At 46.6% G+C, this 24716-nt stretch overlaps 2 protein-coding genes across 2 annotated transcripts; one reads left to right on the forward strand and one right to left on the reverse strand.

Annotated features, from left to right (window-relative positions):
• Positions 1 to 1414: 1414 nt before the first annotated feature.
• fam78bb (family with sequence similarity 78 member Bb) lies at positions 1415 to 3823 on the forward strand. The gene is made up of 2 exons (XM_056277832.1): positions 1415 to 1680; positions 3301 to 3823. The coding sequence occupies exons 1-2, from the start codon at positions 1418 to 1420 to the stop codon at positions 3821 to 3823; spliced, it is 786 nt and encodes a 261-aa protein (XP_056133807.1). The 5' UTR covers positions 1415 to 1417.
• Positions 3824 to 10445: 6622 nt separating this feature from the next.
• Positions 10446 to 22729, reverse strand: slc35a3a (solute carrier family 35 member A3a). The gene is made up of 7 exons (XM_056277486.1): positions 22495 to 22729; positions 15833 to 15987; positions 15334 to 15456; positions 13809 to 13983; positions 12375 to 12493; positions 12013 to 12146; positions 10446 to 11468 (listed from the first exon to the last, which is right to left on the reverse strand). Exons 1-7 carry the CDS (start codon positions 22682 to 22684, stop codon positions 11378 to 11380), a joined length of 987 nt encoding a protein of 328 aa, XP_056133461.1. The 5' UTR covers positions 22685 to 22729; the 3' UTR covers positions 10446 to 11377.
• Between the last annotated feature and the right edge of the window lie 1987 nt (positions 22730 to 24716).

Consider the following 24716-nt stretch of genomic DNA (forward strand, 5'->3'; position numbering starts at 1 on the left):
AAATTGCCATTGGAATAGATTGGAAAAATGTCTTGTCGATTTTGAGGCTGGCCAACTGTCTTCCATTTCACCTCTTTAAAGGTCTTTGCACCAGTGAAGGGAGAACGGTCCGCAGCCGATGATTGCTTTGACCTTCCCCGCTGATGCGAGCCAATCTAATGGTACTCATCATAATGGAGAAGCACTCCATTTCCGATTATATTGACGAGGCTGGACTGGAAATAACGCCATCCAATTTCAGTCATGTGTTGTTACACCAGATCGTATGGCAGGGTGGGCTGTGGCCCAGAAATGTTATTTGCATGCCTTCCATCATGTGTCCTCAAGCAGAAATGCTGAGATGTAATATAGCCACCTGTTGCGTCAAATATTAGAGCCCTTTGACAGCAAACAGCATCTGCTTAAAATGGATGACTCTCTGACAGATATTTATTCAAAAGCAAAAAAAAGCATTATTCTAACCTGGTTGAGAGAGCTCGGACGGCTAGGCAACCAACTCCTGAAAATACGTGGGCACTCCCACACGCTCAGTCTCCCTCTGCCGTTCATTGGGCCGTTCGGCTGCTTCAGCACCACGGAGGCTGAACAGCGACACAGAGCCATCCATCCAGCTCTGATCAAAACGGATGCCTTGCACTCTACCCTTCCCTATTGGGTTACTGTGTCAATGTTTTCTTTGATTCCTAAGACGCCATTTCTTTTCTACCGATTTGGCTGGCACCAGACGGGATGGCTATCGTCGGTCTGTTTGCAGTTCGTTTGCCTGCTAATTTCGACCGCGAAGGAATCGCCCATGTCGCCTAACTCCGAAAGAGGAAGCTATTTTTCACCGCAGAATTTTTCCCCCATTCCCCAGGATTTATTTTGTGCAATATGTGCACCTCCCCTCGAAAAGGCATGGTCAATTAGCCGACAAATTCTCGCACAGCCTACTCGGGTAGGTGCATCTCATGCTCGGTGTCGCATGAATAAGACCCGCCGCTGGACCACCGGGTCCCCCGACCGGCGCCCCGGAGTCCCCCGTCTTGTGACATGACTGCTCGGGGCAGAAAGAAGAGGATCAAAGGTTGCGGAGCAGCAACAAACAGACACGTGGATTCGCACAACGGCGCGGGTAGGAGCCATCAACTGCAAAGGCTGGATCCTCTAGGAATCCCATCTAAGGCTGTGGCACCAGGAATCTTTAAGTTAACGATAGCGTAAGCTATAGGCGCACTCAACTCAGTGATGTGATTGTGAATGATCTACCCTGTGGGTAGTGGGGCTGCACAGTTTACCCTAAGACAGACTTAACCCCCGATGCACGATACATCATTGATACCAAGTTAAGTCCAAGTCAAAGGTATTCTCTCCCATGCCGTCGTAGGCTCACTTGGCTACCCCCTCACCACCGCTATACACCTGTGCCTGCACAACCATGGGCTGTATCCAGAGCATAGCATGTAAGTCACGAATCAAACGAGAAAACATTGTGGTCTCTGATCTGTCCGCAACCATAGACCACTGCCCGACAATCATCGAGGAGAACTCGCCTATAGTGCTTCGCTACAAGACGCCCTACTTCAAAGCTTCGGCGCGGATTGTGATGCCTCCTATTCCCCGCAACGAGACATGGGTGGTGGGCTGGATTCAGGCGTGCACGCAGATGGAATTCTATAACAGCTATGGGGACGTTGGCATGTAAGTTCACCCCCCCACCCCCCGGTATTCACTGTTCTCATTATATCCCACTGACGCGCTTTCAGATGTACAACACAGCAGTGCTCCCCATGCGTACGTAGGGTGCATGAATGCGTGAATGGCGAGTGCGTGTCTGTGCTCAGGCGTGCTCTCTCTCTCTCCCGCTCGCTCTCTCCCGCTCGCTCTCGCTCGCTCTCTCGCTCTCTCTCGCGCAATTCAGTTCAATTCAGTGATGCTTTATTGGCATAACTGCATTAATTACAATGTTGCCAAAACAGGCGACAGCGAAACAGGCCAATAGAGTACCAAAAAAAACAGCAAAAAACAAAACAAAAAAACAATGAAAACAAAGGAATAGGTAGAACTGCCAGAACAGCACTTGAACAGCAACTAACAGTAATTGGAACAGTAATTGGCAGTGTTTTGGTCACTCACTGACCCCTAGGCCTTGGCATTCTGACACATATTGTGCTGCAAGCTGTGCACTTAGGCCCTCTCCTAAAATAAGTGGCCATTGTTCTTTCTCATACAGGAGTAGAAAATTTGGAATCTGGTTTTTAAATTTCTCCTGGTATTTTTCTCTTATGTTCTGGAATTGTTCTCTCTCTCTCTCTCTCTCTCTCTCTCTCTCTCTCTCTCTCTCTCTCTCTCTCTCTCTCTCTCTCTCTCTCTCTCTCTCTCTCTCTCTCTCTCTCTCTCTCTCTCTCTCTCTCTCTCTCTCTCTCTCTCTCTCTCTCTCTCTGCATCGCAGCCTGTGACACGGCGGAGCATGTGTGCACCCCACAGCAGGTTAACTATGCTGTCAGCCTCTTTCATTCAAACGCCCACTAACAGATTCTGTTCCTGTGACTTTTGGCACCTTAAATAGGAAGGCTGCTATTAGATGGGCTAAATAACAGTTGCTGCTCTCACATGCACACCGTGCCCCATGGAAACATGGAAGGAGAAGAGGAATGCGCTGACACACTCCCACATGCCCTCCGCTACCATAAGACATTACGTCTCCCCCCTCCCCCTCCCCCCAACAACCTTCCCAAGCACACACACACGCACACATGCATCTAATCCGCACACATTCATATGCAGGCACGAGTGCACGTGTTTGTGTCTGGAAGTGAGGGCATATGTGAGGGGGAGTTTAATCCGACTAGGTCTAGGGTGGGGTAGGGGTAGGGGGATGAAAGCACAGGGCTTTGGGTAAGGTGTCTTGAGTGTTCATAATAAAAACCAATGGGAAAGAACCCCCCCCCCACACACACACACACACAAGGAACAGATGGACAGGGACCACTTGATGCAGCTAACTGGCACACAAAGAGATGATGATAATCTCCTGACAAACGGAACCGGCATCTACTGTTCACACCGGGCGCTCATCCTAAGCCTGTGTTTGGAGTAGGCTTCTTACAACGTTTCTGAAACGCCTCCTCTCATCATCTCCTTTATCCCCTGGTCTACACAGCATCAGCAATGTACAACACGCCAGATATACATCTATGTTAAGCCCCCACCCCAACTAAAACATTGTCAATCAGGGAAGTCTAAAGGAAATGTGAAACGACCGAAACATAGGAGTTGCTTTGTTTCCCGTCTTTTCATCTGTGTGCATCCCTCTTTCAGGTCGAGCTGGGAGCTGCCCGAGCTGCGAGAGGGCCTCGTGAGAGCCATCAGTGACTCAGACGGCGTGAGCTACCCCTGGTATGGAAACACCACAGAGACCGTCACCATTGTGGGCCCCACCTCCAAGCCGTCACGCTTCACTGTTAGCATGAATGACAACTTCTACCCCAGTGTCACCTGGGCTGTCCCGGTTAGCGAGTCCAACACACCTTTACTGACTGGCATCAAAAGGGACCAGAGCTTCACCACCTGGTTAGTGGCGCTGAACACCACGTCCAGGGAAAAAATCCTCCTCCACACCATCAAATGGAGGATGAGGGTAGACATTGCGGTGGATCCCTCCATGGCACTGGGTTCCAGGTCCAGATTAATAGGTCGAATTCACCAGGACCAGCCACGGGTATTGACTCGCATGGAGCCCATACCTCCTAACGCCATGGGGCGTCCCAATGCCAACGACGCCCAGGTTCTTATGTGGAGACCCCGGAGAGGCCCCCCACTCATAGTTATACCGCCCAAGTAGAGGGTTCACAATACAGGGTTTGTAGGAAACTGGCATAATCAAATTGTCGAAAGACAGCCCAAAGACCCATTTATGACATGACTGAACCATTGGGAAACACTGAGAGAGAAGGGTAAACAGATCAACAAGCACAAGAGAAAAAGGAAGAAAAAAAAAACAAAAAAACCAAACAAGCGGATGCAGATAAATAGGCCTACTGACACTTATATAAACTGCCGATGGCACAAGTGTAGTATTACGGCCTTTTTGTGTGATGCTGGGGTTGAATTTTGAGGGGACAAATGCCTTAACTCCCCACCGCTGCCTTTGACTAATCCACGAAGGACTTTTGATTCTGGTGCTGTTGAGCTATCGGGTGTGCAGGCCTTCCATTTCAGCCCGGCACCAGCGAGTCGAGTGTTAGTTTCTATCTTTTTAGAAAAATACTGTCAGTGCTGGGCTGCAATGCAAACCTGTAGCTGCTCAGGCCGAGGAGGCGAATGATCAACACGACACACAGATCACGTTTAAAAAGGTTCGCCAGCCTTAACGACGAAGGAGTGATGGCCTGCTGTGGACTGTATAGAAAAAGTGAATTGTGTGTACGTCCTAGCGAAGTACCAAGGTGTTAGCACGAGTGATGTGGGTCCACAGGGGGTGGTGTTGCTGTGTGGTTATGCATTATGGACAAGAGAACTAAAGTGTCATTTGATTGTAGGCTTTCAGAGATGGTATGGGTGTGGATGTGAGGTAATGTGTGCTTGTTAATGTTGTGGGTACGTTTTTGTTTTTGTTTTTTTTGTTTTTGCTTTCACGCCCATCTGGGTGTTTTAATGGAGCCCCGGGGGTCGGGTCCAGGTTTGCTGCTCCATCACACCATACTGCCTCATACAGACACCAGGGGCCTCCAAGGACCATTGTAGGATTAGGATTACTGTATAACAAAACAGAGGAAAACATAGAGAACATCTCTTTGGTCAAGGAGGAATTACATTTTCATGCTGGAAATGGCAGAGAGAGAGAAGAGGGGAGGGGGGGGGGACAAAAAAAAACAGAAGCCGCATTTCAGATATGATGATCACCACAAAAAATGTGCTGTAAAATCACTAATAATGAGAGAGAGTACCTTTTCCGTCTGTCTTTTGACGGGATGAACAATGAAAGCCCACTAGCGGAAGACAAAATTCCTCCTACTTCAACATGTCCCGTTCAATCTCATCTGTAGGCCAGGGAGGAACTTTATGAGAAATGAAATTGATCTGCTCCCCGTGGCAATGACAGAACACCCAAAAGGGTCACGTTAAAGGCCCTTACTTTATCAAGTCAGTACATCCTGCAAGAAAAACTAGACTGTGTTAACGCCAGCTGTCACTCACATGCACGGAGCTGTGAGCGCTCGGCAGAAACACAGACACGCGGTGCCATCGTGATGCTTAACAAAGTATGATTGCGTTAAGATTCGTGGCTTTTTAAACGAAAACTGGTGTTCAGCTTATAGAAGATGGAGCTCACAAGAGCAAAAGTTTTAACAGGGAGTGTACATCTTTTTTAGCCATTCCTTTTGTAGACGGGTGCCGGCCATCGATGTGGCTCAAGCTGAAGTACTGAGCGGCTGATAGGGTCAGAGCGATACAGGAAGTAGTAAAGGGTGCCAAGATGACCAAGGATGTAACCATCCTATTTCCCCCATTGCTGCTCATTAACTTGGTGCAAACCATTCAAGCCTTCCCACCCACACACACACACACACACACACACACACCTACAAGTATACCAGAGCCATGATCACCGAAGGGACTTTTCACATGCGTGTTGTTGGCGCCACTCCGCACTCTCAATATGGCGGCATGGCCACAGAATAGTACGACATTCTGTCTATCGTAGTGATGACAGCGGAATAGCTTGTGAGGCAAAATAGGATAAAAGAGTCAATGTTGACAATCAAGGTCAAGATCAAGTAGAGCACACTGAAGATCAAAGAAGGTTGAATCCGTTCATCTGGATACAATGTTTATTGACAGATATGTTTCATCACTTATCTAAGTGACCTCTTCAGTCTCAGCTGACTGCATGTATCCACCACCCTTATAAACAATACAGTACAATCAATCGACTACTTTCGGCTGTTCCCGTTAGGGGGCGCCACAGCGGATCATCCGTTTCCATTTCTTCCTGTCCTCTGCATCTTCCTCTGTCACACCAGCCACCTGCATGTCCTCTCTCACCACACCCATAAACCTCCTCTTTGGCCTTCCTCTTCTCCTCTTCCCTGGCAGCTCCATATTCAGCATCCTTCTCCCAATATACCCAGCATGTCTCCTCCACACGTCCAAATCATCTCAATCCCACCTCTCTTGCTTTGTCTCCAAACCGTCCAACCTGAGCTGTTCCTCTAATATACTCATTCCTAATCCCGTCCTTCATCAAACAATACAGTACCATACAGTTGCATAACGACCAAAACCAACAACCAGTTTCATATGCAAATATTGGTGTGACTATTATCTACAGTTGCAATGGCCATTTGTACTATTCACAGAGGATTTGGGAATGTTGCAATCACAGCACTGTAAGATGGTGACAGATGTATAACGACCAAAACCAACGACCTGTTTCATGTGCCCATATGGCTGGCTGTGACAGTGACTTCAATTGCCATGTGTACTATTGAAAGAGAATTAATGGTCCCACCCATATTTGCACATGAAATTGGTTGTTGGTTTCGGTAGTTATTGTTTATAAGGGGTGGAGGATACCTGCAGTCAGTTTAGACTGAAGATGTCACTTAGTTGAGTGATGAAATGTATCTGTCAATAAACATTGTATCCAGATGAACTGATTCAACCTTCTTTGATTTTCTTACCTGGATTATTGAGCATGCATCAAAAAGCACATTGAAGAGGTTTATCATAGAAAAGATTGTCTTATAAAGTTGGTCTTTATTAAAGGTGGGGATTAGATGAATGCGACTTCAAGGTCGCGTCTCATAATGGAATGATGAAACAGGAGGAGGAGCCCTCTTTTGACCTTTGTTGTTGCTCATAGTGTCACAGCGGATGAAGTGTTAATGAAAACAACTCATGTTTGGACACAAGGTTACTCTTCCCATGCTGGATATCGTCTACCTACACTGTTTCTGTGTGTCTGGGCCTCAAGTGTCTCTTACAGTAGCAGATGTGCCTGAGGACTGGGTGGGGTGGAGGGGTACGCAGTCCTCTGACGCTAAACTTGACTCATTAATGATTTGGTTTTTTTTGTTTAACTGATTAACAAGATTCAGACGCAGTGATTGAATGACAGGGGGGATTGTGTACAACCTTAGAAGGGATAAGAAATGGTGGGGTGCTACAATCCTTCCTCTCAGACGGGCTGGACTTTGCATGCAGTGTTTTTAACTCATTAAAACAAATGTCCAACATATATGGCTGTGTAAACTTACTGAGGGAATCACGTTAAGCTTGTAACGTTACAGTAGTGCAAAGGCAGTTACAAAGGGGCCACAAGTAACTTTTCCCTCCCGCAAAGGCTGCGATTGACTGCAAAAAAAGAGTTTATATTGGGGTGTCCATGAAAGGTGGTGGTCTATTCCGTTGCCTACCAACACGGGAATTGCTGGTTCAAATCCGTGTTACCTCCGGCTTGGTCGGGCATACAGACACAATTGGCCGTGTCTGTGGGTGGGAAGCCGGATGTGGGTATGTGTCCTGGTCACTGCACTAGCGCCTCCTCTGGTCGGGGGCGCCTGTTCGGGGGGGAGGATAGTGTGATTCTCCCACATGCTACGTCCCCCTGGTGAAACTCCTCACTGTCAGGTGAAAAGAAGCGGCTGGAGACTCCACATGTATCGGAGGAGGCATGTGGTAGCCTGCAGCTCTCCCCTGCTCGGCAGAGGGAGTGGAGCAGCGACCGGGACGACTCAGAAAGAGTGGGGAAATTGGCCGGATATAATCAGCTCTGTGCATAACTGTAGTCCACTGACTTCCGGTTTCTACTGCAGCGGTCATACCAGTTTCCTGTTTGTTGGCGTGTGCTATTGACAATGGCATATTTTTCACGATGCCTGCAAGATTTACCGTGGATAAATGTCAACGACATGCACAGAATTGTTGACAAACTTTCACCTGCACCTACCAGCAAACGGGTGAAAAGTTTCAAGCTGTACATACCAAGTTACATCCACAATTATGAGGATGAGCGGACAGACGGGCGGATGGAATTGTGGACATAACTTGATATGTACAACTTGAAACTTTTCATTCGTTTGCTGGTAGGTGCAGGTGAAAGTTTGTCGACAATTCTGTGCATGTCGTTGACATTTATCCATGGTAAATCTTGCAGGCATCGTGAAAAATATGCCATTATCAATAGCACATGCCAACAAATAGGAAACTGGTATGACCGCTGCAGTAGAAACCGGAGGTCAGTGGATTACAGTTATGCACAGAGCAGATTGGGGAGAAAAGAGGGGGAGGTTATATCAACACACTAATACTGTGACCAAAGACTCAAAGATGCTAAGTGCAAGTCAAACAAGACAGCCTCATGAATGTCGTATCGCGGTGCTAAATATATGTTACATTGTTTTGGAGCATGACTGAGTTGTCTGCTTGTTAAACAGGGAGGAGATGTGCAATGATCCCCACTCAAAATAAATAGAAATCAGGGTTGAAAGAAACATTTTTCCTTTTATGAGTAATCAGCATAATAACAAAGCCCTTGCTTATACCCGCATGACCCCAGAAAAAAAAGTAGTTCTAGATTAAAAAAAAAAGAAGAATCATACAGTCAGGGTTGGGAAAGTCATTTTCAAAGAAATGCTTTACACTCATCTCTGATGCAATCAGGAGGACAATCAATTCAGAGCATCAATCCCCGGCAAAGTTAATCAATTTCAGTTACCTTCTGATAATCCCTCCACATCTACACAAAATTTAAAAGAATCAATTTATTCAATTTTTAAATTATTTAATTATTTAGACCAAAGATTAATATCATTTCCAGGTGTATAAAATTGTACCAAAATCAAAATGCATCCCCCCCCCCATCAAAACACCAGCAAACTATATCTCGCATGCATATCTTTACGGTTGGTTTACTGTAATCCTGTTCTGTGTTGCTCTACGAAGGCCGGGGTGGACACATCCTCCACGCTCAGAGAAACGGTTCTGCTGCTTAAATGTATGTAGACACACACACATGTACTTCCACATGTCCAAGAGACAATATGTTGCCTGGCAACAAAAACAGTTTCCCAAAATAACCAAGCGAAACACAACCTGAGAGTCAGGATGTACAGCATGATATCATTACCTGTGCGCTCACGCTTTATGGTCACTACGACGCCACAGCTTTAAGATATTAAAGTGAAGATGTTTCATTTGGACAGGAGTTTGGGAAAAGCCATTGTGTCCGCTTGGCAATTAACTCCTTTGTGTGCCTGTGAAAATTCACTAAATACTAAAATTTGACACATACGTAGAAATAATACACTCTAGCCGGACCGCTAATGTTGGTTTGGGAAAAGTTTCGCCGCACATCCAATCCGCTTCTTCAAGTCCGACCTCAGGTGGAAGAGCCTCCCGACTTTTATTAACGTGGAGAAGCTGCTCGCCTTGATGAGTGAGGATGCGTTGTCATTCCTCCCAGTAATGCCAAAAAGGATTGCACCCCCCCCCCTTTCTCCCCAATTGTATCCAGCCAATTACCCCACTCTTCTGAACCGTCCCGGTCACTGCTCCACCCCCTCTGCTGATCCGGGGAGGGCTGCAGACTACCTCCTCCGATACCTGTGGCCAGGCGCTTCTTTTCACCTGACAATGAGGAGTTTCGCCAGGGGGACGAAGCACGTGGGAGGATCACGATATTCCCCCCCAGTTCCCCCTCCCCCCTGAACAGGCGCCCCAACCGACCAGAGGAGACACTATTGCAGCGACCGGGACACATACCCACATCTGGCTTCCCACCCGCGGACACAGCCAATTGTGTCTGTAGGGACGCCCGACCAAGCTGGAGGTAACACAGGGATTTGAACCCGCGATCCCCGTGTTGGTAGGCAACAGAGTAGACTGCTACACTACCCGAACACCCCAAAGGATTGTATTTCTAAACGAGACACGTAGCAACATAGTCTATGCTTTGCGATGATGCAGTGAGGATTGTAAAGGCCTGTACACTGGTGAGACTACGCAGCTCCTATACAGACACATGGCACAACAAGAGTGAAAACTTTGGACCAAGACTTTGCAGTCTACACCCATCTACAGAAAAAGAGAGACACCCACACGTCCGGGTAGCGTGGCGGTCTATTCCATTGCCTACCAACACAGGGATCGGCAGTTCGAATCTCCCCGTGTTACCTCCGGCTTAGTTGGGCCGTGTCTGCAGGTGGGAAGCTGGATGTGGGTATGTGTCCTGGTCAGTGCCTCCTCTGGTCAGTTGGGGCACCTGTTTGTGTGTGTGTGTGGGGGGGGGGGCTGGGGGGAATAGCATGATCCTCTCACACGCTATGTCCCCCTGGTGAAACTCCTCACTGTCAGGTGAAACTCCTCATTGTCAGGTGAAAAGAAGTGGCTGGTGAGTCCACTGTATCGGAGGAGACGTGGTAGTCTGCAGCCCTCCCTGGACTGGCAGACTGGGTGGAAAAGTAACCGGGAAGGCTCAGAAGAGTGAGGTAATTAGCTGGATACAATTGGGGAGAAAAAAAGGGGGGGGGGGGGAGAAAGACACAGATTCGAGGAACGGGACGACCACGTTATTGACCAAGTAGACGGATGGCTCAAGAGGGGCGTGAAAGGGGCTATATTTATGTCAGACCAGAACAGCCCTCACTAAGCCAGGGGTGGGGGTACTGCTGCTGCCTATCTATTCTACACCTTAGCAGTTGGGTGCACCAACCTGTTCGTAAGTGGGAGGGGCATAACATGTTCGGACAGTGCCAAATGTGATGGCACTTTCTGCACACGCGTCCTCACATTTTCACTCATCAAGGGAAGGCTTTGTCCACAGAAGTAAACGCTGGGGGTTTTCCACCTGACATTAGAACCAAAGAAGCCAATTGGTGCGCTGTGAAGTATTTTCAAACCTATGTTGGCAGTCCAGTTGTCGGGCTTTATCTTTTACAAACAATGTAGTATAATCATACTGGAGACTGGTGGTTGAACACGTCCCAAACAATCAGTCAGTCGGTCCTTCTGAAAATATCACCCCTCCCCGTCCCATTACAGCGGTGTGCAGGTTTCTCTCTCTAGTGGAAACAACAGGGGGGGACCTTCTTTACTTTGGCCACTATATTTCTGCTGCATGGTTACCTTTCCCAGCTGAGGCACTTATTGGTGTCTGAGGCCCATCATGACGCTGTGCAATCCAATAGTTTGTCCACCATCTTCCCTTCTCTTCTTTGTCCCCATCCTAAAAAGGAAGCCCCGCCTCCTTTTTTCTTTGTTTTCTTTTCTTTTTTCTAAATTACTATACCATAATTAAGTCCCCCCCCCTTCACTTCCCCGACCTGCTGTTCTCCTCTCCCAGAGTCTGTGTGAGTCTCTCTCTCTTGGGCCCTCCTGGCATTTCTCATTTGTCCTACGCCCTGCTGGGGTTGGGGGAAGGCTTGCCTTCGTAGCCGTACAGGAACGTGGCCACAATCACCAAAATGGCCCCCAGGAAGAAGACACTGCAGGAGACACCAGATACTGTCAGCAAGACAACATTACTGCTTAAGTGATTGATGCAGACAGACAGACAGACAGACAGACAGACAGACAAATATAAGATAAGATAAGATAAGACAGACAGACAGACAGACAGACAGACAGACAGACAGACAGACAGACAGACAGACAGACAGACAGACAGACAGACAGACAGACAGACAGACAGACAGACAGACAGACAGACAGACAGACAGACAGACAGACAGACAGACAGACAGACAGACAGACAGACAGACAGACAGACAGACAGACAGACAGACAGACAGACAGACAGATAGATAGATAGATAGATAGATAGATAGATAGATAGATAGATAGATAGATAGATAGATAGATAGATAGATAGATAGATAGATAGATAGATAAACAGATAGCATAAAAGACATAGCACAAAAACAGCATAATAAGGATCTAGTCCAAATTGAGTTTTTACCAAAGAAGTGTGAGGTGAATTAGTGCACATCTTTCAATGAATCGTGTGTGTGTCTGTGCGTGTGCATCTACCCAGTGGGGTCAAAGTCCTGGAGCCAGAAGTAGGATATGAGAGTGGACAGGATGATCGAGAGCGATGTGGCGAAGCCCTTGAGGATGTTGTCTGCATACTTGATGACCGCTGCAATGACCAGACCACCCAGCGCCTGGAAGAACAACAAACACATGGACACAGATGTAAAAAGGCATGACCTGTGTGGGTCTAGAGGGAAACTGACCCATGAAAGACATAGTCTGTTTTCTCACAGGCCGAATACAACATATTTTTCTTTATCCAACACTCAGAATGTTCTGTGCGGTACTGCAGCTTGGTTAGAAAACACATCTCAAACTCAGCACTGCTAAAATCTGACAAAGGTTGTAGTGAGAGTCACCTGCAGTGCCACAACAGTCCAGGTGATTGCATTATATCCCTGGAACATTCCAGATTGTTGCACCCGCTCTCCATCGTATACCAGCATCCCAATGAGGCCAAACACCAAGCCAAATAGGCCTGTATGCACAATAAAAAAACCAAAACAAAACACTGAAGACTGATCAAACGAACTAAAAACAAACTATCCACAATGCAGATACATGTACAGGCTTACACATTCGGTGCTTCATTATAACCCTACTTTCTCTTTTTTTTTTGTGGATCCCCCCCCCCCTTTTTCCCTTCCCAATCATACAAGGCCAATTATCCTACTCTTCCGAGCCGTCCTGGTCTCTGCTCCACCCCCTCTGCTGATCCGGGGAGGGCTGCAGACTACCACATGCCTCCTCTGAAACATGTGGAGTCGCCAGCTGCCTCTTTTCACCTGACAGTGATGGGTTTCGCCAGGAGGACATATCACATGGGAGGATCACGCTATTCCCCCCAGTTCCCCCTCTCCCCTGAACAGGCACCCCGACCGATCAGAGGAGGCGCTAGTGCAGCGACCAGGACACATACCCACATTTGGATTCCCACCCGCAGACACGGCCAATTGTGTCTGTAGGGACGCCCGACCAAGCCGGAGATAACGCGGGGATTTGAACCGGCGATCCCCATGTTGGTAGGCAACAGAATAGACCGCTACGCCACCCGGATGCCCCATTATAACCCTACTTTCATTTAAAAGCAAAATTGGTGGGTGATGTAGTACTAACGATGTAGTCATAACCATACCAAAAGGTTGAGAGAGAGCACACATAGTATTGGATTAATCAACCAAACCTGTACAACCACACGCATAAATGATTCTGTTTGATTGTGTTGTTCAACTGATCACATCCGTAAAATTAAACGACACCACTCTCATTATCATGATTATTATTATTATACATCAAGATATCAGTTCAGACGAACTGATGCGTGGAAATAAGCTTTTGGTTCACACCAGAAAATAAAGTGCAAGAGAATTAACACATGCCTCACACGTTCTCAGGTAAAAATAAACTAGAAAGGAACATTAATCTAAGCAGAAAAAGCTGAGTTGAAGAACCGAGCTGGCTCTCTGTGCAGTGAACAAGAGGCTACACCCAACAGCTTGTTTAAAAAGACAAAAAAAGAAGAAAGAAAAATTGGCCCACACTTTGAGTAGTTTATAGTGTTTGTTTAGATGGAAATGTATGAGAGGAAAAATCTTTTTTCAGTGTAGTGACTTACATTTTCAATTTTCAGAATGTACCTTATACACTGTTGTATTACAAAAAACGCAGATAAACGAGAGGTAGGGGAATTGATTGGTTGATTAACTAAAAGGCAGGCAGACAGACAGATCTAGCTGGATGCTGATGGGCAGAGAGCGATCTCTACGGATGTTGACAGGAAGACAGGTACAGACCCAGCTGGATGTTGCGAACCCAGACGCTCTGTTTGCTCTCTTTGAGGATCTTCTCAAAGTAGACGCCAGCGAAGCCACTGGAGCAGCAGGCCACCAGAACTGCGGTCACACCAACAAACTGGGAGCCTGCAGACAAGGCTTTCTTCTCTGGGGCCCCGGCAGACTCAGAGGGCCACTAGATATGAAAGAGAAAGATGCAGGCACAGAGAATTTAGTTTAGAATGAACGTGCAGTGTTTGGAATAATTTGCCCTTGTTGAAAGTGCACCCGGCTTCCATCCTCCCCGTCTCCCTGGAGCAGAAACTTGAACAGAAATAGTTATTTCCACCCTTGAGGCTATGAGATTCAGGCACTGTGAAAGTGATCAATATGACAAGAATAAGACATGCAAAACTGGATGAAATGCTCAAGATATCCAACAACACTTTCACCTTCTGGTCAGAGACCTGGCTGTGGCTTGAAAAAAAGAGCAATTCCCATCATAGCAAGGGTGCACCATGTTTAAGCTGAGTGTGTAGTAGTAGTGCATGAATATGTCAAAAGTATGAGGGCATCCAGATAGCATGGCAGTCTATTCTGTTGCCTACCAACATGGGGATCGCCGGATCGACTCCCCGAGTTACCTCCGGCTTGGTCGGGCATCCCTACAGGCACAATTGGCCGTGTCTGCGGGTGGGAAGCCGGATGTGGGTTTGTGTCCTGGTCACTGCACTAGCACCTCCTCTGGTGGGTAGGAGCACCCAGTTCGGGGGGGAGGGGGAACTGGGGGGAATAGTGTGATCCTCTCACGTGCTACGTCCCCTGGCGAAACTCCTCACTGTCAGGTGAAAAGAAGTGGCTGGCGACTCCACATGTATTGGAGGAGACATGTGGTAGTCTGCAGCCCTCCCCGGCTTGGTAGAGGGGGTGGAGCAGAGATTGGGATGGCTCGGAGGAGTGGGGTAGTTGGCCGCATACAATTGGGGAGAAAAAATGGGAAAAAAATCCCCCCCCCAAAAATGTGATATTTTAAAATTTTCACGTTCCCCTCCTGTGTTTGACTTGCCCTCAACCTGTCAATCAAAAGTTCTGCCTTGGAAATATAGACTTATCCACACTTCTCGGTAGTGCAGCTGCATATGGTGAAATCGTTTGTGTAGTTGTATAGTCTATTTATCCAATGGAAACACTGACAAGTGTGACTTCCTGGTTTATTGCAAAATCAAGTTGTTTTTTTTAACTGGTTTTTGAACGCATTAATGTCCCTGGAATAGCTCTTTATGAATGCAGCAGAAAAGTCAGAGATAAGCTTTGAAAAGAGAGGTTACCAATTGTTATGAGAAATTCACCAACAAACTGGAGGTGACAATGAAAGGAAACATAACATCAGCTCATCTTCCTTCCTGCTTTACACTTCAATATGTACACCCTACATTTACTGGGTTTGAGGGGAAGAAGACATGGGTAGCTACTCTTAGTCACTAGTAACCTGTATTTCCAGTCCTACATGCTAATGAAACAGAACAGACATAATGGTGGCTCACACCTGTACTAGTGCAACACCAGCCATTAGGATGAGCAGGGAGAGCCACTGGTAGACCCCCAGTCTGCGGCCCAGCATGGACACTGAGAACAGAGCCGTGGTCAGGATCTTCAACTGGTAGGTCACCTGTGAATGTGACAGAGGGAAACTCAGTAAGTTATTTATCTAGAGATTCTATTAATCTAGAGATTATCTAGCGATCTGGAGAACAGGGAACAAGCTGAAAGAAGAAGAAGAAGAAGAAGAAGAAGAAGAAGATTTATCTAGAGATTCTTTAATGTGCTTGAAAAGTAAGCTAGCTCTACTGTAACAACATTATACTTCATGAATTTAGTCATCTACCAGAGTTACAAGAAACCCTTACAAATGCATGAACCAACTTCCGCCCAATGGCAGCAGATGAAGAGGACACTTTTATTTGACTGTAATTCCCAAAATTCTGTTTCATGTCACTTGAATGTCGTAAAAAAAATAAAAAATACACCCCAAACTTTTTCCATACCTGGTAGGTGGCAGCATCAAGATTCGACAGTGCCACATATAGTAGGTTATTCTGTAATGTGTAGATCCCAGCGGGAATTGCCAACTTCAGTGTCTCTATGGGTTTGTGGGCTATTTCCTGGCGGAGGACACTGTTCAGAGCTCGAACACTGTAAGCTGACAAGCACATGACCGGAAAGGTGAGACTCTAGCCCGATTCACACAAACATCCTGTAACATTGCCGACATTATTTCTCTGGCACTGCTTGGTGGTCTCCTGTTAACACATACAACATCTATCAGTAAAATTTATGGATAGCATTTGTTTACACACAACTTGACGGTAACTACTGTCTCATTACACCAAACTTGCGAAGGGTGCCTTTTCTTTTATTGTAGACTGTGACATCTCTATCTGTACCACACAGCTGACTACTGATATCATCCTCTGCATGGACTGAAAGTAGATCTCTTATTTCTAGGTTGGTCCAATTTCCAGACATTTCTAAACACGCTCTCACTCTTGCTGGTTTACAAATAAATGTCCCGCTTCATATAAATGTCTGCCGCTAGCAAGTCACAGTCTCGCAGATGCATTCCTTGTGACTGGTTCGCTCACTCCGATAAAAGAATCTTATGTAAGATTAGCATAACCCTTTGCATTCTTGACCAAGCAATCTTACGGCTTTTGTGCAAACTATCATTGTTCTAAAACATTTCAGGAAAAGTTACCAGATCCTGAGTCAGTAAATTACCAGTAAAACTTTTCCTGAATATTGACCCCGGTTCATGTTCATACGTGACACAGACACTTTCCGGAATATTACTGGATGAGTTATGAATTAGGCTACTTGTGTGAAAGGGGTTTTTCCGACAATAAGGCAATGAGACAAAACTTATCTTAAGCCTTGGGCTGGGCAACAAGTCATTATCATTGTTTATTATCTTTCAATGGTATATCGGGATGAAATTCTAATATTGTCACATCGTGATACACAGTTTTGTTGTCTAAATAAGTGATATGAATCCACAACAGAAAATTTCTAAAAGAAAAAGATCTGAAATATGTAAGTATTATTTGAATTACCTTTCCATTTCCAAACAGTTCAGTATGATGACTCTTAAAAATGCTATTTTTGCACATTCAAGCAGATATTCCCTGTCCTCTTTAATAACTGAAATCATACATTCCTCCCTTACTTTTGGTCTTGTTCCCTTATCTCTCAAGACAGCTGCAATAACGCCAATACTCAAGAAACCTGGTGCAGACCCCAACAATTTGAATAATTTTACCCCAATTTCAAATTTACCATTTCTCTTTAAAATACTTGAAGGAACAATTGCAGCTCAGGTACACACTCACTTGACTGACAATAATCCATTTGAACAATTTCAGTCTGGTTTTCGCTCCTTTCACAGTATGGAGACAGCCTTGGTGAAAATCACCAATGACCTGTTGATGGCAGCTGACTCTGAGCTCTTAACCATACGCATCCTTCTTGATCTGAGTGCAGCCTTTGATAACATCTCACTTAACATCCTCCTAAAGAGATTAGCTTCCATTGGACTCACTGGCACCTCTCTTGCCTGGTTTACTAGATCATATCTTTCTGGCCACACTCAGTTTGTCCAACCTAAGAATGTTCAGATCACAGTCCTTTCCTGTTACTACCGGTTGTTCCCAAGGGCTCCGTTTTGGGCCCCCTCCTATCTATTATTCACCTTCTACCTCTTGGCCACTTTTTCAGGAAATTCTGCATTCAATTTCACTGCTATGCAGATAACACCCAGCTCTATCTATCCACCAAGCCTACCTCTACTTTTCTGTCCACTTCCCTTTCTGATTGTTTACTGGAAATTAAATCCTGGTTCTCATACAACTTTCTCAAACTGAATAGGGATAAAACTGAGGTTCTCCTCGTAGGTACTAAATCTACTTTGGCTAAACCTGACTGACTATTATTGACAATTACATAGTTCTTCCTTCCCATCAGGTTAAGAGTCTGGATGTCATCTTGGACAGCACATTATCTTTTGAAGCACACATCAATAATGTCACTTGGTCTGCCAACTTCCATCTACGCAACATTAATCGTCTTCGCCCGTCACTTACACTTAACAGCACCGCCATTCTCATTCACACCCTGATTATATCCCGTATTGACTATTACAATTCTATCCTCTTTGAGCTTCCTCTCAAGTGTCTTTACAAACTTCAAATGGTCCAGAATTCAGCTGCCTCTATCATTACCATAACTCCTTCCATATATATCACTCCTGTTCTTCAGCAACTTCAATGGCTCCCTGTTAAATACCGTATTGATTTCAAGATTCGACTTCTCACCTTTAAGGCCCTTCATAACATAGCACCTTTGTATCTTTCTAAACTCCTTCATATCCACGCACCCTCCCGTACTCGCAGATCCTCTCTTGCCATCCAACTCACTACACCATCTGCCCGCTTGACTACCATTGGGTCTAGAGCCTTCAGTTGTTCTGCCCCCCACCTCTGGAACGCTCTCCCACAAGACATTCACAATACTGACTCTCTTGCCACCTTCAAATCCTGTCTCAAAACCCACCTTTTCAAAATGGCATACTCGGTCTGATCATGACTTGAACGGTTACACCCACATTGAGTTTTGCACTGGTGATGATTTTATATCCATTTATATTGTATTATTATTGTATAGCATTTCTTTGTTTGATTTTATTGCCTTGATCCATTACTGTTTTTTTTTTTAGTTGTGATTTCTAAGGTGCTATGTGACATTCCACGTCCCAAGGACCAATCTGCAATGCCGGAAGTCGGCATGCCCCGGTCTCCTCTTTTGCCTGCCGCCCAGCCTGCATTGCACCCTACCCCAATGCTCATCCCCGTGTGTGGTGGGCCCACGGGGTGGTGGCTCCACATTGTTTTTTTGGGCTGGGCCTGACCGGGCCCCATGGGCCAAGGCCCAGCCATCAGATGCTCACCGGCGAGTTCCCTTCCCAGGTTTGGCTCCAGGAGGGGGCCCCAGTTTCCCTTTTCCAGGTAAGGTGCTGTAACTCTGCTGATGTAATTTCACTGGATGGTTTCATTGGTATTCCCAACATAGCATGGGCTCTGGTACCAAATTGCTGAAGAGGGGCTGGACTCATTACTTTTCTGGAGTTGGCCAAGGTGACAGGCACCGGGGTGGGTGTGGGAAAACTCCCAAGTCCCCGGTTGAGCACCGCTGTGTTGGAGTTCTCCCCAGGGAATGAGAGGGTCACCTCTATATGACTGCTAGTCGCTGAGGGGAAGGCTCTGACTGTTGTATGTGCTTATGCACTGAATAGCAGTTTGGAGTATCCGGCCTTCTTGGAGTCTCTGGGTGGTGTCTTGGATAGGGCTCCGCCTTGGGACTCTATAGTTCTGTTGGGGGACTTCAACGCTCACGTGGGTAACGATGGAGAAGCCTGGAGGGGCATGATTGGGAGGAACGGCCTCCCCGATCTGAACCCAAGCGGTGCCTTGTTATTGGACTTCTGTGCGAGTCATGGATTGGCCATAACAAACACCATGTTCGAACATAAGGTAGTTCATAAGTGCACTTGGTACCAGAACACCTTAGGCTGAAGATCGATGATAAGACTCTGTGGTCGTATTATCAGATCTGTGGCTGTATCTTTTGGACACTATGGTGAAGAGAGGAGCAGAGCTGTCAACTGATCACCACCTGGTGGTGAGTTGGATCAGATGGCGGGGAAGGCTGCTAGACAGACATGGCAAACCCAAACGTGTAGTGAGGGTGAACTGGGAACATCTGGCAGAGGCCCCTGTGCTTGAGGTCTTCAACTCTCACCTACGGAAGAAGTTCTTGTGTATCCCGAGGGAGGCTGGGGACATGGAGTCTGAGTGGGCCATGTTCAAAGCCTCTATTGCAGATGTGGCAGGCAGGAGCTGTGGTCATAAGGTCATTGGTGCCTGTCGAGGTGGCAACCTAAGAACCCGCTGGTGGACACCGGTGGTGAGGGGAGCCATCAGGCTGAAGAAGGAGGGGTCTCCTGAAGCAGCAGACAGGTACTGGGAGGCCAGAAGGGCTGTGGCTTTGGTGGTCACGGAAGCAAAATCATGGGTGTAGGAGGAGTTCAATGAGGCTATGGAGGAGGACTTTTGGTTGGTCTCAAGGAAGTTCTGGCAAACCATCCGGCGACTCAGGAAAGGAAAGCAGGGCTTGACTCAGGCTGTGTTCAGCTGGGGAGGGGAACTGTTGACCTGGACTGGGGATGTTGTCAAGCAAGAACACTTTGAGGAGCTCCTGAACCCAGCTAACATGTCTTCAGTGGAGGAGGTATAGTCTGAAGATTCAGGGGAAGCCCCACCCATATCCCTGGCAGAGGTCTTTGAGGTAGTCAAGAAGTTCCTCGGTGGCAAGGCGCTGGGTGTGGATGAGATTCACCCTGAGATGCTGAAGGCTCTGGACATTGTTGGGCTGTCTTGGTTGACACGCCGCTTCAGTGTCGTGTGGAGGTCGGGGACAGTAACCTGTGGAGTGACAGACTGGGGTGGTGGTTCCCATATTTAAAAAGGGGGACCGGAGGATGTGCTCCAATTATCAGGGCATCAAACTGCTCAGCCTCCCTGGGAAAGTCTACTCTAGGGTTCTGGAAAGAAGGCTCCGACCGATTGTTGAACCTTGGATCCAGGAGGAACAATGCGCGTCCTGGCCATGGAACAATGGACCAACTTTTTACCCTTGCAGAAGTGCTGAGGGGGGTATGGGAGTTTGACCAGCCAGTCTACATGTGTTTTGTGGACTTGGAGAAGGCTTACAACTGTGTACCCCGGGGCACTCTGTGGGGGTACAGCAGGAGTATGGGGTACCGGGCCAGTTGCTACAAGCCATCTGGTCCTTGTATAACCAAAGTGAGAGCTGTGTCCGCGTTCTCTGCACAAAGTAAAAAATGTTTCGGTGGGTGTTGGACTACGCCAAGGTTGTCCCTTGTCTCCGATTCTGTTTGTGATAGTCATGGACAGGATCTCAAGGTGCAGCCAAGGTGAGGAGTGTGTCCATTTTGGGAACCGCAGAATTGTATCTCTGCTCTTCGCAGATGATGTGATTTTGTTGGCTTCATCAGAACGCAACCTCCAGCGTGTACTGGGGCAGTTTGCAGCTGAGTGTGAAATGGCCGGGATGAGAGTCAGCACCTCAAAGTCTTAGGCCATGGTTCTCTACCAGAAAATGGTGGATTGCTCCCTCCAGGTTGGGGACAAGTTGTTGCCTCAAGTGAAGGAGTTCAAGTATCTCGGGGTCTTGTTCACAAGTCAGGGTAGGATGGAGCGGAAGATTGACAGGTGGATTGGTGCAGCAGCAGCAGTAATGTGGATGTTGTACCGGACCATCGTGGGTGAAGAGGGAGCTGAGCTGGAAGGCAAAGCTCCCAATTTACCAGTCAATCTTCGTTCCAACCCTCATCTATGGTCATGAGCTGTGGGTAGTGATCGAAAGGGTGAGATCATGGATACAAGCGGCTGAAATGAGTTTCCTCTGTAGGGTGTCTGGGCTCAGCCTTAGATATAGGGTGAGGAGCTCGGACAGCCGGAGGGAGCTCGGAGTAGAGCCGCTGCTCCTTCGTGTCGAAAGAAGCCAGTTGAGGTGGTTCGGGCATCTGATTAGGATGTATCCTGGGCGCCTTCTTTGGCGGTTTTCCGGGCACGGCCAACTGGGAGGAGAACCCAGGCTAGACCCAGAACTCGCTGGAGGGACTACATGTCCAATCTGGCCTGGGAACGCCTTGGGATCCCTCAGGAGGAGCTGGAGGGCATTGCTGGGGACAGGGACGTCTGGAGTGCCCTACTCAGCTTGCTGCCACTGCGACCCGACCCCGGGTAAGCAGCTGAAGATGAATGAGTGAATGAATGAGTGAACGAATGAATGAATGAATTGTAAGGTGTCCTTGAGTGCCTTGAAAGGCGCCGATAAATAAAATGCATTGTTATTATTATTATTATATTATTATTATTATTATCATCCATCCATCCATATATCCAAGCTGCTTATCCGAATTCGGGTCGCAGGATACTGGAGCCTATCTCAGCAGTCACTGACTGCTGAATGAATAAATGCTGTATTATTATTATTATTATTATACATAGTACATGATACATACATTATTATACATAATACATATTGTGCAATATTCCTTATGATTATTGTGATAATAAGATTTCCCATATTGCCTTGTAATACTCACATCTTAGTCTAGACCTGCTGTTATCAACTGAGCACTAAATAAAATTCATGCCAGTGTAGGTAACAAGATCTTCTCTTATTACCCGCCTCTTCCTGCTGTAAGCCACACCTTTATTAAATACACTGAACTTGACATGAAGTTTGCTCATTCCTGACTCTCTTGTAAGTTGCTTTGGATAAAAGCATCTGAGAAACAAGAAATGTATATGTAGTTAATGGGTATTTAACAAGCAGTTAGAATAAGTGACTGATATGCAATATTTTAAAAGAAAGAATGTCATTGTACAGTTGTTCGGTTACAATGCCATTTGTTCTTTGTATTTAACCCATCCTATTGTATAGGAGCCCCGGGCAGCTGAAGTGCCAGGGGAGTTTTTGGTTCTTTTTTTGGGGGGGGGGGGTACTTATACAGCACCAATGTCTTGTATGCATTCAAACACAGTGTTTACTTCACAAGTTCACTCACTATGCTCCTTAAGGACGAGCAACATGCAAGTCAGAATCTTCATGACCTCGGCGACCACCACGGCTGAGGAGGCCAGGTAGCGCGGCCCATCAGCCTGCAGGGTGCGGGAGTAGCGCATGGTGAGCACCAGGGATGTGGTCTGGCACACCAGCACGCCCAGAGACATGTACTTCAACTGGGATGACGCCATGTGGGCACACTGGGCGGTCACCCCACTGCACAGTGTAGTCAGAGGATGACTGCGGGGGATGAATGAATACAGGAGTCATACATGTGTCAATACAGGGGTCAATATCGCAGGACGTTCAAATTCAAAGGGGCTTTACTGGCATAAGAAACATACATTTACATTGCAAAAGCAAGTGTGAAATAAAACAAAAACAGAACATACAATAAGTAGAGTTCTACTAGAATAAAGACATGTGGAAACGGAATGTGTCACATTGATACACTGTAGTCAAATATAATTCTGGTTAAAAAATATAAATCAGAGAACGCGCGCGCGTAACACCTACAGTCATGGCAGGTAAATCGCATATATCTAGAGAGGTGATGTTTGTTTTGTGTATGTTTTTTGTTTGTTTTTTGTGTGCTAAGCAACAGAGAAAGCAATGGGACTCGATTGGGAAATAAATCGGCATCAGAGATTAGTCTCACCTTTTTTTTCCTTTTTTCTTTTTTTGGACCGGTACTCTCACAAATATATATCCCACCGAAAGCAGATTCAGATGCGTTGGACGAACTGACTTTGCGGCATTTGAGAGTTTTCAGTGAAGGGGTTAAACCGAACCAGGTACGGAAAGCTAGCGCAACACAGCTGTCAAAACAGCAGCAGCTCAAGTCCTCGCGTCCATTGACCGACGCCGGCTGACCGAGCAGATGCTATCTTCGGCCGATTCGCCTGCTATTCCACGTATGCTGCTGCGCCGCCATCGTTTCTCATCTACCTTTTCCAGTAAACAGTAAAATATTAAGCAAGGTAGCAGAACGAGTAATTCTAGCGGGACTTCCGCGTACCGCCTTCTTTCTCTCTTGTTGGAACAGCGACTCCTCCTACGAGCTACCGCCACCTGCTGGACTGATACGGCACTGAACGCGTAATACATATTCTATCCGGTGGTTCCCAAACTTTTTACCTCTCTACCCTCTCATAATCCCGTTTATCCTCACCAAAATAATAATATAATGAAAAAACACCTGTGATTCATCTTTCTTTCTAAGATATTTGATACAAATTATACAAAAAAGTAGACTCTTGTACTTGTTCAGAGGTGGAGCCTAACCATCTTTTCTTTTGGCTCTGGCAAAAATGTCAGCTCCTTTTCGTTTCTCAGAAAATGTTTACTTGGATATTTCAAAATTTCAAAATTGTGATGGGTGAGCACGCTACGTTTAGCTAGCCATTTCAACAGGATAACGAAACGGCTTTGTGATGAGTTGGGTCAGCCCATTTATCCCATTAAGAATGCAGGTCGTAAGGTGTAATGTTTCAGGGGGTGGACTAGATCTGAAGATGAAGTACTGGGAGGACAACGGATCTGTGCAACATGTTTTAGAAATCAATGTTTTGCAACCTCGGAAAAGACAAGATCTAACAAGCCAAATTTGATCTTTGGCTTCCATATGGTGAGACCAAACCGCTGGCGTAGGCTTTGTTATAATCCGATATGATCAAAACAAATAGTTCAATAAGTAGAGACATAGTGAATGAAGTAAAGATACTTATTTATTATAAGGAATGATTTAGCAGAAATGAATACATGTCAAGAAACTCTTTGGCACTTACACTCAACAGGGAGATTGTTTAATCGCGGGGCATTAGCCCTGAACAGCAGCAAAATAAATCCCCCCATGGAGTCCAGACACTGGTGGTGGTGGTCGATGACTTCTGCCGAGATGATAGCTATTCCATTTCTTCTTGCCATTCCTCCGTCAGCGGCACAGACAGGAGTATTAACCCTAACATGCATGTCTTTGATGGTGGGAGGAAACTGGAGCACCTGGAGGAAACCCATACAGACATGGGGAGAACAGGCAAACCCCACACAGAAAGGACCTGGGACAGCCTGGGATTCCAAACCAGGACCTTCTTGCTGTGAGGCAACAGTGCTAACCACTGGGTCACCGTGCCGCCCTGTAAGGCTGATAAGGCTGATGAAGAGATGAAACTGTGAGGACTAGGTGGTGATGGGGAGGTGGATGGGGCACCTATAACAGCAGCA

This window comes from Lampris incognitus, chromosome 3 (genome assembly GCF_029633865.1).
Source record: "Lampris incognitus isolate fLamInc1 chromosome 3, fLamInc1.hap2, whole genome shotgun sequence".
NCBI classification, from domain to species: Eukaryota; Metazoa; Chordata; class Actinopteri; order Lampriformes; family Lampridae; genus Lampris; species Lampris incognitus.

Coding starts and splice junctions, on each gene's coding strand:
- fam78bb (XM_056277832.1), top strand. CDS start 1,418: ATGGGCTGTATCCAGAGCATAGCATGTAAGTCACGAATCAAACGAGAA. Junction 1,681..3,300: donor AGCTATGGGGACGTTGGCAT/GTAAGTTCACCC, acceptor TCCCTCTTTCAG/GTCGAGCTGGGAGCTGCCCG.
- slc35a3a (XM_056277486.1), bottom strand. CDS start 22,684: ATGGCGTCATCCCAGTTGAAGTACATGTCTCTGGGCGTGCTGGTGTGC. Junction 13,984..15,333: donor CTGGTGTTGCACTAGTACAG/GTGTGAGCCACC, acceptor TTTCATATCTAG/TGGCCCTCTGAGTCTGCCGG. Junction 12,494..13,808: donor GGTTCGCAACATCCAGCTGG/GTCTGTACCTGT, acceptor TTGTGCATACAG/GCCTATTTGGCTTGGTGTTT.